General features: G+C 44.1%; 1 protein-coding gene across 3 annotated transcripts; it reads right to left on the bottom strand.

The window, feature by feature from the left end:
- Positions 1–2587: 2587 nt before the first annotated feature.
- gprc5ba (G protein-coupled receptor, class C, group 5, member Ba) lies at positions 2588–17613 on the bottom strand. Of its 3 annotated transcripts, none has more exons than XM_038700405.1 (4): positions 17516–17613; positions 7850–8881; positions 7472–7617; positions 2588–6086 (listed from the first exon to the last, which is right to left on the bottom strand). In XM_038700405.1, exons 2-4 carry the CDS (start codon positions 8877–8879, stop codon positions 6042–6044), a joined length of 1221 nt encoding a protein of 406 aa, XP_038556333.1. In that variant the 5' UTR covers positions 8880–8881; positions 17516–17613; the 3' UTR covers positions 2588–6041. The 3 variants fall into 3 exon arrangements, with proteins under 3 accessions (XP_038556333.1, XP_038556332.1, XP_038556334.1); XM_038700404.1 differs by lacking the exon at positions 17516–17613 and adding an exon at positions 16700–17501; XM_038700406.1 differs by lacking the exon at positions 17516–17613 and adding an exon at positions 16700–17498 and having other exon boundaries at positions 7496–7617.
- Between the last annotated feature and the right edge of the window lie 1790 nt (positions 17614–19403).

Raw genomic sequence — 19403 nt, 5'->3', positions numbered from 1 at the left:
GCTAGTCGCTGACTGTGCCTGTCTGCTGCTGAGCAGGCAGTGTGCAGTGGGTTTTTAGAGCTTTTTTGCTGGGAAACAGCTGATTGCGGCAGCCGATTAATGATGCCATGAGAGTGTACCAAAACAGTAAAGTTGCAGACTAGACAGCTAAACCAGCTGAAACTCAATATAAAGCTCTGTAAAGCTGAGAAGAGCTGCAGATTTAGGTGATAAAACTGTGTTTTATGTTTAGCTAAAAACAAATATCTGTAGAATATAATATTAACGTTGTAGTTTTCCTTACCTGGATAATGTGTCCGGATATAGATCACATTTTAGTACCAGTTGTAAATGGGGTATAGAATATAGACTGGTACAGAAGTGACCCCTTTCACATTGTTATTTCTTACATTGTTATTATTTTTAAAAACTTTGACATTTTGGGAAATATGCTTATATACTCCAATAATCGTATGAGGAAATATGAAGCTGCGAACAACTGGTTAGCTTAGCTTAGTATAAAGATTGGAAACAGGGACCTATCTTGGCTCTGTCCAATGGTAACAAAATCAGCCTACCAGTACCTCTAAAGCACACTAATTAACATGTATCTCCCTTGATTAATCCATACAAAAACTTTTTGTACACATTAGCTGTCTCTCCCATTTCCTGTCTTTGTGGTACACTAAGCTATGCACATGGTGTATTTACTGAACATCAAAGTGCTATCAATTTTCTCATCTAACTATTTATTTCAGGGTTTCAACAAAGACGTTTTAAAGTATAAAATCATTTTTTTCTTAGTTTCTTGAAATTCATGGAGATTTTGATTAAAACCCAATCAAATAATACACACAGAATCTCCTTTACATAGTTTATCCAACATAGACCACCAACAAGTTTATTGTTTAAATAACATGCCCCACTTACTATATCTTGGTGTTAAATAACCTGATTAAAGGGATCCTTATCAAAAATGTATACTTTCTGAATTTCTGTTAAAAAATAGCTCTCAAATATCCATATCCGTATGAGCCTTAAAAGTCAAGTACAGTCCATCCAGAAAATATTCACAGTGCTTCACTTTTTCCACATTTAAAACATTCATGTATTACAAAATGGATGAACAATACCCCATAATGACAACATGAAAGAAGTTTGTTTGAAATCTTTGCAAATTTATTTTTAAAAAAGAATGAAAAAAAAGTACATATATGTAAGTATTCACAGCCTTTGCCATGACACTCAAAATTGAGCTCAGGTGCATCCTGTCTCCACTGATTATCCTTGTGTGTTTCTGCAACTTGATTGGAGTCCACCTGTGGTGAATTCAGTTGACTGGACATGATGTGGAAAGGCACACACCTGTCCATATAAGGTCCCACAGTTAACAGTGCAGGTCAGAGCACAAACCAAGCCATTGTCTGTAGACCTTTGAGACAGGATTGTATCGAGGCACAGATCTGGAGAAGGGTACAGAAAAATTTCTGCAGCATTGAAGGTCCCAATAAGCACAGTGGCCTCCACTATAAATGGAAGAAGTTTGGAACCACCAGGACTCTTGCTAGAGCTGGCCGCCTGGCCAAACTGAGCAATCGGGGGGAGAAGGGCCTTAGTCAGAGGTGACTAAGAACCCGATGATCATTCTGAAAAAGCGTGTCTCTGTGGAGAGAGAACCTTCCAGAAGAACAACCATCTCTGCAGCACTCCACCAATCAGGCCTGTATGGTAGAGTGGCCAGACGGAAGCCACTCCTCAGTAAAAGGCACATGACAGCCCGCTTGGAGTTTGCCAAAAGGCACTTGAAGGACTCTCAGGCCCATGAGAAACAAAATTCTCTGGTCTGATGAAACAAAGATTGAACTCTTTGGCCTGATTGACATGCGTCATGTCTGGAGGAAACCAGGCACCTCTCATCACCTGGCCAATATCACCCCTACAGTGAAACACGGTGGTGGCAGCATCATGCTGTGGGGATGTTTTTCATTGGCAGTAACTGGGAGACCAGTCAGGATCAGGGGAAAGATGAATGCAGCAATGTACAATGAGACATGCTTGATAAAAACCTGTTCCAGAGCGCCCTGAATCTCAGAAAACAATAGAGTGGCTATGCAGGACAACTCGGTGAATGTCCTTGAGTGGCCCAGCCAGAGCCCAGACTTGAACCCGATTGAATGCTCTCCATCTAACCTGATGGAGGTTGAGAGGTCCTGCAAAGAAGAATGGGAGAAACTGCCCAAAAATAGGTGTGCCAAGTTTGTAGCATCTTACTCAAAAAGACTTGAGACTGTAATTGGTGCCAAAGGTGCTTCAACAAAGTATTGAGCAAAGGCTGTAAAAACTTATTTACATGACCTCTATTTTTAATAAATTTGCAAAGATTTCAAACAAACTTCTTTCACGTTGTCAGTATGGGGTATTGTTTGTTTGTAGAATTTTTAGGAAAATAATGAATTTCATCCATTTTGGAATAAGCATGTAACATAAAATGTGGAAAAAGTGAAGTGCTATGAATACAGTGATACTGTGAATACACTGATTTCAATATGCTTCAGAATAATAATATGTCACTGACATGGGGGGGAAAAACACCACATTCAATTAAAAGTTAACTACAAACATGACACTTTTATTGAACTTTTTTTTTTCCTGATTCAGTTACAGAAACAAGAGAGTTAACTGTTTTTTTTTCTTTTTCTAATCAGGGGAATAAAGTTCTATACATAGGCATGCTGCGTCACTGCACAGTCACAGCTGTGAAAACCAATATCACCCCTGTCAGCTGCCCTGTTGGAACAGTCTGAAGGCAAGACAAATCAGGAGAGGACAGGCAAGGACTTGTCAAACCCAGGGAAGGATGGGTGTTCAGTGGGCTGCCCAGGGATGACAAACTTAACATATAGAAGTTTTGTGCAAATTTCACCACAGTCTATTTGATTTCAAACACAGACGATATCAGTCAGAAGATTCTCTTTTTTTTTACCCTTGAGTCTTCAAACTAACAGAGGAAGTTATTATTAGGTCCAGTGATGATGGCATTTTGTTCCTTTTTGGGGAATCATACTATTTTGGACCACTTTCCCCTGACTTTAATCTCTTTGCTTCTCAAAAGCCAGATCTCTTTTGTGTTTAAGAAAGCACAGACATTAAGTGTGTCCTCTGATATACAATGAAATTATGATTGCTGTCACATGACCCTTACATAAATAGAGTTAGTATTCAAAAGTACGTCTGAGAAAGGTCTTACATGTAGAAATGGTGATAAGCATGCACAGATAGGTAGTCGACAAGTGCAAAATCTACAAAGTCACATGTTCTTTTTTTTAAAAAAATCCACATTGAGTGAATTCATCACAAGAACTGAAACCCCTCCCCCTTCTGCTCTGAGAATTGAGACTGGTGTTTGTCTTGTTACTGCTGACCACCCAAAACCCTGTGGGCAGTTCTTCTTCATGGGCTACGACCCACGGATCTGGGGCTCGTAGCCTGTCTCTGACCAGGGTTGGCCCAAACAGAGCCTGACATAGCGGGTCATGCTCTCTTTGGGCATGGAGCTGGCCTGCCGGTACCTGTTGTATTTTAGAATAGCCAGTGGGTACGACATAAACATACAGCAGCAGTCAAGAGTTGACCCATAGTCTATTTATATTCGAGGGTTGTTTAGAGACCAGGTTTAGTGACTGTTTAGTGACTCTTGGTGGGCTTGAAATTAGTTTTTAAACCCTCCCTGCTGTGTTTTTTTATTATCCCTAAAGTATCACAGAATATGTCATTGTTTACAGCATGAAGTGCCAAAAGTTATTCACAGCCATTGTTGTTTTTTCTGAAAAAAAAGTATGTCTGTATCCCCATAACTGTTATAGTAATGAGTGGACCTCTGTCTGGACTGAGAATACTGCGCAGATTTACCAAAGGAAATTCCTATAAATGACGACTCATATCATTTCCTTGAACATTAATCAAACAAAAAAATAAAAGCAAATCTAGTGTTGGCAAAACAGTTCGAAAATAATGCTAGTTAAAAAAAGACACCAGCAAGAGAAAAATAAAAGCATATGTAACAACAAGCAAATGTATAAACACAAAGCAAACCCCCCCCAGATAAAAACAGTTTGCAGTAGTCAGTCATATGACACTGGTGTCTAAACTCAGCCTACAGTTAAAAAAAAAAAAAAAACAATAAAAAAAGTAAACAAGCAAGCAAAGCTTTATAGCACTACTATGTACACAGCATCTCGGGTGAAGAGAGAGCTGGTGTCATGATGAAGGGAGACGGCGTGAAACAGAGACTCTGATGAAACAAGAGTCCTTCTTGGCACGGGGACTTGAGCTATAGCCGACCACAGAGAGACAGGAGGAGGAGACTCAGGAGGAGGAGGGAGAGACGCTTTACAAGATGAAGAAGACAACCACATAGAACAGAGCAGCATGGGCCGCCCCCACATCACACACAAAAACACACACAGAGGGACAGACAGACCAGGGGAGCCATTTTCTCACACAGATCTGACTGACTGAAGGAAGTTGCAGAGATTTCACTGTCGCATAGACACCCCTCGCACCTCCTCCCGCTATCTCCTTCCTCCTCGCTCTTTCCATCCATTTGAACTCCCTCTTTCTACCTTGCACAGTTAATCTGATCTTTCTAAGGCTCTAGGATATCTCAACACACCAGCCACGGCTCTATATATAGTCTGTCACTCACAGTTTGACTACTGTATCTGCATCAGTGTTGTTCCTGTAAGTTCGGTGCCTCACTGGGAAGTCATGCGGAGGAATATTTAGCACCAGAAAGCAACCCTGACTTTTAATTTCACCCCGTCAACTCATGACGCTCATGAAATCACAACACTCATGTACGCACACACAAACACTGATGAACTAAGAACAGGAGAACCATTTCATTTTCTTGCTCTGTTTCCTGCTGATATAAAGTGACAATTTCTCCTGGCTGGTTCAAACCGCCAGTGGCCACTGGAGATGTGGGAGAGCAGCACACAGGAGTGTGACCTAGATACATGAAGTGGTGCCTCCCCACTGATGACTGACACCCTCCTTGTCCAATCAGAATCCACTCTATGCCGCGCATATATCTAACAGCAGTTCATTAGCAGCTTGTGATCCCTCTGTTCTGGTGCTCCAGGCTGCTCTTGTTGTGTGCGCGGTCAAAGGGGAAACTTCTTTTCCAACCGCAAGGCTTCACAGTTTGTTTCACATTTTGCAAAGTGTCCATGCAGGTGAGAGGATGAGGCAAGGTGAGAAGAGTTATGTGTTATGTTCACAGACGGCGCAGAGAAATGCTAACCGGCAACAGAGAGAGACAAGGAGGAAGGAGAGGGGTAACAGTCTGGAGAGGCATGGTTGATTGGAGTGGTAGAGTTGTGGTGCCGGGAATACACACAAACGTTTTCCTCTTACATACTCTACATACACACCCACAGAGGCTGGGTTCTTTTTAAGAGGGATGTGCTCGCACTGTACAGTTGCCCATGTACTCTGTCTTCACCTACGCTTTGGATGGATGGAGGACAGAGCCAAATGTTTCCACTTGAGCGCCAGCATTGTGAGGAGCAGCAGAAAAAAAGACATCCTGACTGACAGGAATGAGCGAGAGAGCAGGGAAAAGCGATATATTTCACAGTTTTCAAGGATGCTTACAGTGCTGCAGTCTCAGGGGAGCAAATCAAACAATAAGAAAAGAATACTGCATGTTGATGTTTTTAGATCCGAGTCAGTGTGTGTTTTGTTTTGCTACTTGCTGGGCACATTATGAGTTTCTCAACCCTTCTATAGAGATTTGTGTGCTAGAAGAGCTTTAGCTCTGTCCTCCATACCCTACTTTCTCGCACTCTCACACATGCACTCATACAATAGTTGATTGGCACACAGTCAGTGTTTAAGTCTGTACACAGAGTGAAAGGGCCTTTTTGGCATCCATGTTTTAAGTCCAATACAACCAGGCGGGCTTCTCGTCCTGGACCCCGTCCCTCCTCACCCTCTACATCCTCTTCTTCTCCCCATTTGTTTTTTTTTACCACACATCTTCTTTCCAATCCTCTCACTCACCACAGCTGCCTCCCTGTGTAGGTTGGAGGGGCAGAGGGCACCTGTAGAAGGAAAATAAAGTTTGTAAATGATAAACAACCTGGATAGAGTCGCATACTCACACATGCATCTCCACACACATGCAAACAGCAGCTGTAAAGGTCCCATTTTCACTTTTTTCCTCATGCTTGTCTACAAATCTCTCTGTAATTTAGGACAAAATACATCTCTGACTGTCTTTTACTTTAAAATAAACACTTTTGAATCATCTGATAGCTCTCAAACTGGCATTTACTCATGCTCTATAAAGCTGGAACAAACTTACAGGCAATATAAGACCTGGCCAAACTCTCAAACAACAGACACTTTGGGATCTAAGCTTATTTGCTTTTTTGCAGAGAGTCAGATGAGACGATAGATACCACTCATGTCTGTATAGTGTAAAAATGACATCTTGTGTGTGCTAGGTGTTTATTGTTACCTTTGGACAGAGCCCGGCTAGCTGTTTCCCCTATTTCCTGTCTTTTTGTGTTAAGCTAAGCTAACTACTGGCGCTAGCTTTATATTTACCATACAGTCAAGTGAGTATATATCAATGTTTTCATCTATAGTTTGACATCTATCATGTCAAACTATATAGTTAACTCAATCTTACACACGTAGACTACTATCCACCTTGCACTTCCATCCTATGCTCTCTTCTATTTAATTATTTTATCATTTCAATTCATTTTAAATTGCTATGTGTAAATTTTTCCTTTAATACCTTTTATGCCCTGTGCAAAGCACTTGAGTATAAAACATGCTGTATAAATAAACACACGTCTTGTAAACAGAGACACTGAAAACTAATGATATTTTATGCAGAGTAGCTTAAGGAGGTCTCTGCATTCTCTTTGTCAGCTAAATCAGCACGTCTAGCTGCAATCTCTAGGAATAGTGACTACAAATTATCTTTTAGTCAGCAGAGAGTGTTGCTTCGGCGTTTTAGCCCCCAGTGGTGTGTGAGGTGCCGTGTTGTGCTGTTGTGTGGCAGGCTTAATTCATAACCCAGTGGCTGGAAATAAGTTCACCTGTGCCAGCAAGAGTGCACATTCATCTTGCAAAATGAAAGGGGTGACCAGCGGACAGTCGCATAACTCAGCGGGCAGATAGCATCGCAGCTTATTTACACGCACAGGAGCACATGGGAGCTCTCTCACACTCACCCATACACAAATCAATGTCAGATGAGTGACCATTTGTGACAAACCCATCCATGCATGTGCCCACAAAATACAACACACACAGGCACCTGACCATGCACCCTCAAAGTAGTTTATGGCTCACACCCGTCCCTCATTCTTGTGCAATGGTGTACGGTCCGGAACGCACAAATGTGCATGCGGTCTTGTTGGCGTGGACAAATGAGAGAGCGGCGTGTAAGCGGCATGTAAGCGGCGTGTACCTGTGACTGGGCGGATGTACTCACCGCTCCCCCGTTCAGGATCATGGTCATCTCAGTGGGCTGATAGACGTTGCTGCGGAAAGGAGCACTGGGCCTGGCGGCGGTATTACTGTTGTGTTGCGCGGCACTGCTACCACTCCTCAAACCTGGCATGGAATAGACGGAGAGGCGGACAGAGATTACTTGCTATGACTCACCACATCACCAAAGGAAGAAACACTGTAATCCTGCACCACAGATATTTCCTCCTGTACTTATTTCTAGCCACGCATGTGGATATTTCCTGGTGTTCTATTACTCATTCTGGCCTACATTCCACCTACAGCCTGTCCACACATATTACGCCTGTCTACTGTAAAATATTGGATTGCACTGTACCTGCGGCGTTCTCGTCACTGTATCCGTAGCCCTGGTTCTCCACAAACTGCCTGTGAGAGAGAGGGATGTCTTCATCGAAGCTGGTCTCCCTCATCCGTGTCGAGTTCTGGGAGGTGTCAAAGTAATCTGGGGCAGTGGGCTGTGGAGGAGGTCTCAGGCAGATGTGGGACTCAGGAATGGCATGGAATATCAGCAGCAGCCAGCCCTGAGCCACTAAAGCAATGGCCAGTGCCGGGTCATTCCAGTCTGGGTACCTCCCCAGCCAGGCGTTGCCATACAGATAGAAGCCCACCCAGGTCACCGACAGCAGCAGCGACAGCAGGCATGTCACGAGCAGCCAGATGGCATTGCAGCGCCATTGACGTGTCTTTCCACACAGCGCTAGGGAGGCAGCAGTGAGTGCGGCTAGTAGGAGGGCTAGCACGTAGCTGCAGGCTAGTGAGAAGTCCACTGGCAGGTACAGACAGGCAGCTTGTCCCTCCTTCAGCACGGTCAGAAGTAGCCACTCCGCGGCAATGATACCCTGCACAGCACTCAAACCCAACGCAAGGCCTGTTAGGGCGCAGCTGCCAGGGCTCCGTCGCTCACGACCAAGCCTATGCAGTCGGACACCCTGCACCAGCAAGCATGAGAAGCAGACGGCAAACAGGAGACCCCACAGGGCCCTGCGGAGCAGACATAAAGACTCATCCTGCTCGATCAAGTAAGCAAAGCTCAGGCCGAACAAGCCAAGGATGCCAAGGAGCAGCAGGAGGATGGGTCCCACAGCACTGCGCTTCTCAGCCTCACCGATGTGGTGCAAACGGCATAGCAGGACTAGGGCTAGCAAGACGGCAGTCAGCGCCCCACCAGCAGCCACAGACTCGACAGCCACACCCCATATGGAGTCCAGGTCACAAAGGAGGGTGTAGGGACGCACAAGGCCCCAGCCGCAGCCTCTTGGGAGAGCTTCTGGGTCCTTGGGGTCTTGACCAGCGGCACGATGAGCAACAGTCAGCAGCAGCAGGAACAGAACCGGGAGGAACGCCATCTCTGAGAGATCAACAGACCAGAAGACAGACAGAGAGAGATGAAGGAGCAAGGATGGACAAATCAAAGGAATGGAGAGAAATGGGAGAGAGAAAGAGAGGGTGTCGTTGTGGTCATAAATGTTTGGAAAGCAACCAAGCTGAGCAGTCAGTCATTCCCTTAGCAGTCATCCGCCTGTGAGTGACAATACAGACAATCAGCCACTGCTGTGTTTTAGAGAGGAAACAAAGGACAGCAGTTCATGCAGGGTGAATGACCTAAGCCTTTCCAAGCAAACACACACATCCTGTTTCACCAATAGTAGCCCATAGCCCTGGCCTCTTTTGAACCTTTTAAAAGCTTTAAGGTTTCAAACACCAAGTTAACAACATACACATAGCAGAAAAATACCTTCAAACCCAGAAAGGCCCATATAAGCTGCCTTCCGCTCATTCACAGAGATGTGAGGTCAGAGTCGGAGCACCTACAATGCTTCCGAAGAGGGTTTCAGGTGTATTATTTGTCCAGTCTTGTGCAGTGAACCGACTGCAGGAGGACTGACAGGAAAGCTGCAGCATTGTGCATATTTTTATGATACAGAGAAGGGAAGTAGTGCGTACAAGCAGTTACGCTTACTATCAGGCATCTAAGGGCATCTAGCAAGGCGTGAGACAATGCATAATACACCGCACAGATACACTGCGCCTCAAGCTCGAAGTACAAACACTCCTATACTTTTGTGTCCCAGTGAGGAATAAAAAAACAGCAGCACTCAGTGTGCGAAATCAATGCTGTCTCAGTTTACCTATTCCTTTATTCATCACAACTGTCAGACAGCCATGCACACACTCACACACACACACACAGTCACTCACACATTCACACAAATACACATTCTTTCGTTTCATTGAGGTCTTTGCTGGGATGATCAGTGCTGTCGTTTCAGCTGACAAGCTGTGTGTTTTATGACAGGTTGATCTGTATTTAAATCCACCACAAAACCACACACACACACACACACACACACACACACACACACAACACAACATTTTGCCAGGTTACTGTCAACTGTCTCTCCACTACATTGCTAAGCTTTCAGAAATTCTTTCCAAGCTGGTTCATACATTAGTGTGTCAAACAATCTGCTCTTGAAAAGGAACATGCACACACACACACTTTTCTCCAGCCTCTCAATGCTTGAAGCTAGACTTTGGATTGTTTATTTCAGTCTCGCTGTAGTTTTGACATAAAATATCTCCCGGTGTCCACAAATAGACTGTACCACAATATTTACATAGCACATAAAGGACACTGGCTATCCCAAGCTTCATTTTCATGCCAGTAAGTCAGGGAGAGTTACACGGTCAGGCGGTCAAGGGAGAGTGGTAGATTTAAATACACACCAGCCAGGGCTATGGGTCACACACAGTCCTTCCAGCATGGAGCTTATTAAGTGGGGCAGACAGCCACAAAGAGACAGATCCCCAGAGACTCTGATTTATTTCATTGTGAGGAAAATGGGGACAAAAGTGGAAAGAAGTCTAGATAGACTAGACCTTGTATCATTTGTCACTTTATTGCATCGTACAAAATTTTCTACTGTTGTGGAATGCAACAAAGTCAATGTCACTCAAGTACTGCACCTGAGCACAAATCTGAGGTACCTGTACTGTACTTTTCTTACTTTATTCATTTCCTTCAATTCTACTCTACTACATTTCAGGGTTTGGTTAGTAGGATTATTGTACTTCCTTACATTTATTTGATGGCAGTAGTTACTGGTTATGTTACAAATCAATTTTACACACAAAATAAATGTAGAGCTTATAAAACATGACGGACTGTTATAGATAACTACCAGAGAGTATATTAAAGATTTAGAGCTGAAATGATTAGTCGATCAACAGAAACAAACAGTTTTTTAACTGAATAAACATTTCAAGTAATTTTTCAAGCAAAAATGTCATTTCAAGGTTCAAGCTTCTCAAAAGTGAAGATTTGCTGCTTTTCCTTGTCTTTAAGTTATGGTAAACTGACTCATTTTTTTTGCAATTTGAAACAAACAATTTGAAGATGCTCTTGGTAATGGTGACAGGCATTTCTCACTATTTTCTTTATAAAATATATATAGTATATAGTGTAAAATTAGCTCCACCTCAACCCACTACAACAGTAAAATGCTGCTTACACATTAATGCACGAGTAATAGAAATCGGTATCTCACTTTTCTTTGTAATGGAGTATTTTTACAGTGAGGTATTAGTGTTTTTACTTAAGTGAAGGATCTGGATACTTCCGCTAGGACTGCTATGAGGTGAAGACAGTAAACCTATTAACAATATTTTTGCATATAAGGTGTGTCCATGACTCCATGTTACTGAAATCTTGAAATGCTGTTTCAAACTCCAGGCACAAAATAGGGTTGTGTGTGTTATTAATAACACCCTTAACGTTACTGGGGACTAAACTCACTCATCTAGTGCAGTAACACAATATGTTCAGAGAGGCTACGGCAACTCTCTCTATCAAAACAAGTGGTTCAATTCTGCCCCAAATTTTCAAATACACACATGTACACAAAGGCATTGCATCCATCCATTTATTTACAGGCTTTTGATATGTCTGTCGTAATGTCCATTAAAAAAAAAGATAAGGCAGCGGTTGTTTACAACTTGTGAAATTTCATTATTTATTTCCTTGAGACCCCAGAGGGCATAACAGTGAAAGATGCATGTGTGGATATATGTGTGTTTGTGTTTGTGTATATTCATTTGTTTAAAGCTCTTTCATGTATCCTTCAGAGGTTTACACCCTCACAATTCCTCCTCACGCCTCCTCATTACTAAAATTCTTCACTCCCTCATTTCCTGACGTTATTTCAGCCTGTCGTTTCCTGTCGTCTCCTTCCCTCCTTGTTGCAGCAGCTCACACAGCCGCTGGTTATTATTGGTCTACATTAACATCAATCAGTGTTTATGGAGGGATGAGTCACCAAAACACGCACAAAAAACACAGAGCTTTACACACACACACACACCTTACACCCTACATGCATGCCTGCCACAAAAAACCACACACACTCCTGACAGCCTCATGCTTTCTCCTAACATCATGTTGTTTTTCTAGTGAGCCCCTGACAACCATGGTTACGCCCCATCTCTAAAATGACAGGGATAAAACAAAAGGGAGGGGAGACAAAAGGGAGAAAGACAAGACAAACAGACTGCCCCTCCTCTGTCCTTTTTTTGTCCTCTATCTTTTTTTGTCTTTTCTTACCGCCTTCTTTTGTCACACTTCCTAATGACAGAGACTGTAAAACCAAACAGTTAAGACAAAGTGCAGCACTCACAGACCAAGAGACCGGAGCTTGTGGCTCCTGCACACAACGTTACGTTTTCATTCACTCACCCTCTCACCCAGTCACTCCCTCTTGCACAGATGGTTGCCCTAGCTGCTTTTTGAGTGTGACTTGGCACACAGAGGGCTGCCAGTGGCCACACACACACACACACGTGCAAAAGTGCAAAATCACCAATGCTAATGCCAAAATGCACAACATCCAGTACATAAAACATACGTACAGCACACATGCCCCACACTTCCCCTTCCCTGTTTCTCACTAATCTGACTCATGTGAAAAGGGAGAGCGTAAGCCCCTGGCCTTCCACTTGTGCAGCACAGAGGATGCTGCTGCCGTCTCATCATCCCCTCCCCTCCCTCCCATCTTCCTTGACATGTTTCTCTCTGTCACTCCCTTCTCCATGCGGCCATTTCTGCCATCCCCTCCATTTAAAATCCTCTGTGCTGTCAGATTCAAATGCCACCTCTCTTCCATAGCAGCCGGAGCAGTCGCACCCCCCTGCTACTTTTGAAGGTGCTGCAAAAGATGCACCTCACACACCTCCTCTCCCAATATTTTCTCCCGAACACATCCCTCTTGCTTCCATTTTGGCTTCTCCTTCTTCCCTCCTTGTGCCCCTTCCTCCTCTTTCCCTCCCTCCCCCTTTCGCCTTTATTCTTGCTGTGTATCTTATGTAACTGGGGAAGAATCCAGCTCCTGCCAGTTTTGCTGCATGGCTGCTGTTTCTGAAGCATCATCTTCTTCAGTGCCAAGTAGCCTGCTGGCACTCAGAGGTCTGTCTTACCGTTGCATTCTGCATCCGTCTGTGGTTACATGCATTCATGCAGCATGTGTTCTTCACACACACACACACACACACACACACACATACAGGCATAATGCCCATGTGTGGCTGGCTCTATTTGCATGTAAATATAACATTCTGCTTGATGGCATGTATTATGCATCTCTGTGTGTGAAGGCACCACATTCTCACACAAAGCCGACTGTGGCAAATATGCAGCATGCATTCCTTGCAGCACTGCTGTTTAGCACACAACAGGAATACAGGCATGAGAGTGCAAATGTGCAGCGCCGCAATCCTTCACATCTGCTCCAGGCTGGATAGGCAGGGATGGGAAAATCTAGCGAGCCGTCCTGTACAATTACCTCCGCCTATAATTATCAGACATACCACACAACCAGATGCTGTCTAATTACCGTGGTGATAACTGGGAGGATTATTGCATTTTGACGACTTTCTTCAATTCTCTTTTTTCCACCCTACTGTTTTATTCAGACTATTGGGACAAAAATGGAGTGTGTGTGTGTGTGTGTGTGTGTGTGTGTGTGTGTGTGTGTGTGTGTGTAGGAGTGTGTAGGTATATGTCTGAAAACACACTGGTCCAGCTGTTGAGGTGAGCAGGTCGTTTGACCTAACTAAGACTTTTCCATCCTTGACAGCGCATTTACATTTACATACACATTTACATCTTACATCAGTCACTTCAGTTACATAAGGCCTTAGATATCAGTCCTGTTACATGACCCCAGGCTGTCTGGATGCCCTGTCTCACTGTATGAGATTTACTTTGGATTAAAAACACATTTGTGCTTCTAAACAAGCTTGTATCCTCTAATAGCTAGGTTTGTTATCGGAGGCATCATAGACTGGTCTTTTGTCAGTTGTAACTTCTGTCTTAAGCTCTCTTGACCCTCTCTAGTGTCTTTAGTGAGAATAATTGGCTTGATGTTGCTCCTAGAGTTGGAGTCTGACATGAAACAATGTCCAGAAAGGAGAAGAAGTGGGAGGTGACAAAAGTAATACCAACAAGGACCTGCCTGTCTTACCTGATGTGATAGATCTATGACATACAGGTGTATGTCTTTCTCCACAGCAGACAGGAGCTCAGTGAAGGACACTTTAACAATTCATAAAATTGTGACTTTCCAGAGATGGCCTTACTCTAGTGTGCATTCAGCTGTCAGAGTCAGAGACATCCTATGCAGAAAATTGTATGATCATGGTCAATTTACATGAGATTTCCAAGTTAGATATCTCTGGTGCAGCAACACACAGTGTGAATCTTTAATGCAAGTACCCTTTGCATAGATTTACACTTTTTTTTATGTGCTCACAATATTTGTTTTAGCTGCCTGTTCATGGCATTCTTTGTTTGAGAAACTTAACTTTTTCTTGCACAAATGTGAAGGAATGCATTATACTCACCACTGGAAACTCATCCAACTTCGTACTTATAAAATGCACAATAACCATAAATTACAATCCACGATCTGATCTGGCCGACTTTGTTTCTCCGATCTCTACGCCTCTGTAAGAGACGCGGACAATCCCTTGCAGCTGGTGGTGGCAGATAAAAAGATGGGAATAAACGGGATTAAGAAGAAGAAGAAAGAGGGGCAGAGATGCAGTAGATGTCAAGGCATGATGTATTGGTGTGCTAAAATACTGAAAAGGAGTTGGTGAGGACAAGTTTTAGAGGGAGGGAAAAGCAGCAGACGACAGGAAAGACATGAAAAGATACTGGATGGGGAGACTGAAAAACTGGTAGTCCGTACACTGCGCCGGCCTCAAGGGTGTCAGCATGGAGAACTTGACAGTGGAAGCATTTCCCCAGCCTCTTCAGCCATCCTAATTAGGCCTCATTACCATGCGACTGGGCTCACAGCAAGACCATATGCTAATTGACTTAACAATTAATGGTGCCAGCACCTTACACCCATCCCTCTACTCCTTTTTCTTCTTCCACCTCTTCCTCCATCCCAAACCCAGAAATACACCTTGAAACCAGAACCCCAGACCTCTGGTGTCATGCATTCTGCCTCCATGCGATATCAATTAGCATGTTCTATTATAGATGAAGTGATGGGATCCATGGTGGGATGCATTTGGGGGGGGGGGGGATCAGAGAGGGTGATAGTGATCAGAGGAGCGGGAGGAAAAAGGAGCACCGGATGTGCGAAGGAAGAATTGGAGCGAGCCTTGTGCCTGGAGCATCCATGTGTGTCTTTGTATCTGTGTGTGTGTGTGTGTGTGTGTGTGTGTGTGTGTCTGTGTGTGTGTGTGTGTGTGTGTGTGTGAGTGAGGGGAGGTGGGGTGGGTGCCTGAACACAAACGCATATATAAAGCAGAAGCAGGGAATGAATGTTAAAAAAATGGCACTCCAGCTCACACTGTGTCATGTGTACATGAAGAGGCCACACACACACACACACAATCATCCAAACATTGTACACATGGCATCAGCCCTGAGGAGAAACTGTACCATCCTCTTTTCCCATGAGGAAGCTAACAAACTCATGAAAGCACTGCCTGAGAATAAACAGCTCCTCACTGAATATTGATTAATGATGGAAAACAGAACACTCCAAAACAGGCCCGGGAGCTTTTTGAGTACACAAATATTGCACCAACAGAGGATCTGTGTCATCTGTCTATTCACCAACACCAAGTCAAGTCAGTCCATACATTGACTTCCATTCTCACACAAACTTCCCTTGTCTAATTGGACTCAAGTGGGCATTTAAGCGCAATTTCTTTCCCAGTTAGACGACCACTTCAGGGCCCCAGCCTCTTGTTTATGAGGCCAGCGTGGGAGGGACATATCTTCTACCACATCCCACCCTTGGTTTTAGCTGACCTAAGGAGCAGCTTAATACAAACACACACATAAAGAATGCTCTTTTTCTTTTCTTTTTTCCTATTAACAATACCGACCACATGGGAGGGTCCCTGGGGGGTTCCAGAAGAGTGTGTTTGTTCGAGGGAGCAGCAGTAAGACCATTGTTATTGAGGTGTGTGTGTGTGTGTGTGTGTGTGTGTGTGTGTGTGTGTGTGTGTGTGTGTGTGTGTGTGTGTGTGTGTGTGATTCAAAAATAAAGAATGACATCTAACCTCTCAACGAAAAAATGGAGGAGTGATTGGCACTGCTAAAATACCCCTAGTGTGTATTGTGGGGTGGAAATGGAGGGGCAGCTACTAAGAAACCCCAACGTTTCCATCCCTGAGAGAAAAATGTGCCACAGCCAAATCAGTAGTTAAATTTCACACAGGTCAAAGTCCTCCAAAGACATGTCTATAGTTAAGCATAACATGGTTTTTGTCAAATGCCCTTTGAAGTCAAGGCCATATGGTGATCCCTGTGTACATCTCTGCAACGTGTCTACAATGCTGCGTGCCCTCTCTGCTTCACACACCTATGCATTTGGTGCATCGACATCGCCTTTCTTAAGGGACTGTCACTGTGATGCAACTAGCAACTTCCACCTCAGTGGTGATCAGCCCCGAAATAGCCTTATTGCAACACGAACCGAGAGATGCATTCAAATACACAGAGATCCCCCTGTGGGTTCTTCGGCCAAAATAGTCCTACCCACTGAATATCACGCACACAGATTTCCAAAAGGGTATCACCATCCCTTATGCCCAGTCTTATTAATCAGTAGCCTATCCGATGGGCTACATGGTGAGCAGCACGTACCTTAATCGATGTAAACAAATCTGATCGAGGACGAAGGCAGAAGCACAGCTGTCAGGTAGGCTACGATGGGCGACGGAATAAAAATGTCACATTTCGGAGTGAGCTCCGCTCGCTGTGCTTGCGTATTCTCTCTCCATCCACATGGACTTGTGCGCGATCAGCCCAGATGATTCCTCCACGTTGGAAACTAGAGGAACCCGGTTATTCAGCCCGTGTCCGTTGTCCTCAGAGGCAGAATGGGCATGAATGCCGCGTCTTGACAAGTCCAAATGGCTGTCAGGAATAAAATGTGGATGAGATTCTTGATCGTTTACCACTAAATCCTTTGTTCAGCGGTGCGCATCTTTGACTTTCACTCTGTGCCAATGAATGAGCATTCATCAAATTAAATAAAACACACACTCAGTCGAAATCCTGTGATGCGCAGAGATGGTGCCCCCCAAAACCGGCCGGATCCCCTTCTCCTGCTGCTACTGCGCTAATTACGCCGCTGAATGTCCGGGTTGACGCTCACCGCTTCCCGCTGCACATCTCCCGACTGAACGCATCACCAAAACTGCGCTTCGCGTAACGTGCGTACTGATATCACCTCTCCGCACACATACGCACAGAGAGAGAGAGAGAGAGTGAGAGTGTCAGCTCTCCTGAGCCCGCCACAGCCCCCTCTGACTCCTCTATCTCCTTTCTCCCTTTAACTGTTTTGCTCTCTGATAAATTAATTGGTGCCTGACGGGGGATTAGCTTATTAAATCCTTTTCTAGACGCGCATCGAGTCTCTCTCTTACACACACACACACACACACACACACTTCCTACCAAAATCTGGTCTTAATGTTTCTGCACGCAAAATCCGGACTCTCTAAATGCTGCCCCTGCTTAGATCCAGTTTACGGGACTGTTTTTGCCTGCCTCACTGCGCTAAATAATCGAAAAATATGTAGCTATATTGTCAAGTTAAACTATTGAAGCTCAATTTCCGGTTATATCCTTCAGAGTAAAGTTCTTAAGATAAGTTCCGTACTTTTCAAAAATAGAAAACAAATCAGCTTATTGCAAATATATTAGCCTACTATAATAAAAATGTGTTAACCCAAACCCTTTCCCCCCCAAAACAACAAGCTGTCAAAAGGGAATGGTACATGGACTGCATTTATGTAGGCTTAGCACTTTTATCCAAACCCCCAACCCTCCAGTGTTGCCATATGAGTTATTTCACTCAAGACCAACTGCCATGTGTTATTCTCACTTAAACTAGTTTGAATAGGTGAACTCACCACCATAGGGCTGACCTCGAATAGTCGATGCTTCGATGGGTGAAGCCTGATTCGACTGTCAATCTCACAGTAGAAGCTTCGCAGCAAGGAGGATCATGCCATTTTGGCGATATGGGGGTGCTCAATGTATGATTTTACATAGCACTACCAATTTTCTCCCAATAATTTAATATACTGCCTATTACAATATACATTTCAACATATTAGCTATGTTGTAAATAAAAATTTTAAAGTATCACTTGCAGTAGAGACAGAGCCTCAGCTTCACCGCTGTTATGCAGAGTTTTCCGCACTCCGTGGGATGTTCGGATCATTTATCACCATTGATGAACCACACAAAGAATATTATTGTTTTTAAATAGCACTTGAAATAGACCCGCTAGGAACCGCAACATGCATGCAGTTTTCTGCCGCACAGCAAGCATGCAAAACTCAACACAAGACCAGTGAATGACAGGCAAGCAGAGAGAAAATGGTCAGCAATAAGACTCAGTTTACCTGGATTTGACTATGAGAATCCTTAATCGAGGACAGCCCTGTACCACCAATAATCCCTGTCCCTCTTCTTCTGCTAGTCTTAACTTTTTCAATTTGTTAAAAGAAGTTGCACTCTTATTCTGAAAGTAATCAAGCCTTTCTTCCGGGGTTACTCTAGTTACATGTGAGTACTTGACACCGCGACTAAACTCTGTGGTGCCCAATTTTTTCTTGCTCTCATCACATGCTTGTCACCTCAGCTGCTCCAGTCCATCTACCAGAAAGGCTTTTAGTGGTGGAGCCTCCACAACCCCCTTCTACCTCCACCCCCACTCCAGACTTCTATCCTGCCTTTATCCCGGTGCAAGATGTGAGCCTGTTGAAGTGATTTGTGGTAATGTTGTCACCATTTGCACTGGCTCCCAAAACTGTTATCCCTGCAGTGTCAGGCAAGCAGGAGTAGAGTATGGCAGCCATGACACCTCTGACCAGGTAATCCTAATGCTGCTGCTGGTGTAAAATATATCAGACAATGGAGAAGCAATCCTCCCTTTTTCATCCACTCAGGGTTAGGTCTCATTTTATGGGATGGCATAAAATCCAGTGGTTTTAGGGTGTTAAGAGACGTTGTCATCTACATGTTAATGGTACAAAGCCAAATCCTGCTGCAACATGATGGAGACACTGGGAACCAACAACCCCAATTCCATTTCACACACTCACACGCTTAAATACATGCAAAGTGAGATGACATGCATGCGCGCTCTGGGCTGTAAGGAGGCGTATCATATGGAGTGGCAGCTGAGGATGTGAGACTAATCTGACAGGTGCAGGCCGGGAGAGTGACAGCATGGGAAGAGGGGGTGGAGGAAAAGGAGGAGGAGGAGGGGAGGGGGTCATTGCTCGAAAGAGATCGACAGAGGAGATTAATGGCTCTCTCGCTTTATCAGCAG

The sequence above is a fragment of the Micropterus salmoides genome, unplaced genomic scaffold, assembly GCF_014851395.1.
Source record: "Micropterus salmoides isolate LMB-PRFRI ecotype aquatic unplaced genomic scaffold, ASM1485139v1 Ms_hic_scaffold_10, whole genome shotgun sequence".
In the NCBI taxonomy this organism is placed as follows: Eukaryota; Metazoa; Chordata; class Actinopteri; order Centrarchiformes; family Centrarchidae; genus Micropterus; species Micropterus salmoides.
This window is presented reverse-complemented; position numbering and strand designations above follow the sequence as displayed.

Bases quoted from the DNA above. Each gene is read 5' to 3' on its own strand.
- gprc5ba (XM_038700405.1), bottom strand. From the start codon at position 8,879: ATGGCGTTCCTCCCGGTTCTGTTCCTGCTGCTGCTGACTGTTGCTCAT. The intron at 7,618-7,849 runs GTACAGTGCAAT...ATTCCATGCCAG, and splicing joins CAGTGACGAGAACGCCGCAG to GTTTGAGGAGTGGTAGCAGT. The intron at 6,087-7,471 runs GTACACGCCGCT...TTCCTTCTACAG, and splicing joins GTACATCCGCCCAGTCACAG to GTGCCCTCTGCCCCTCCAAC.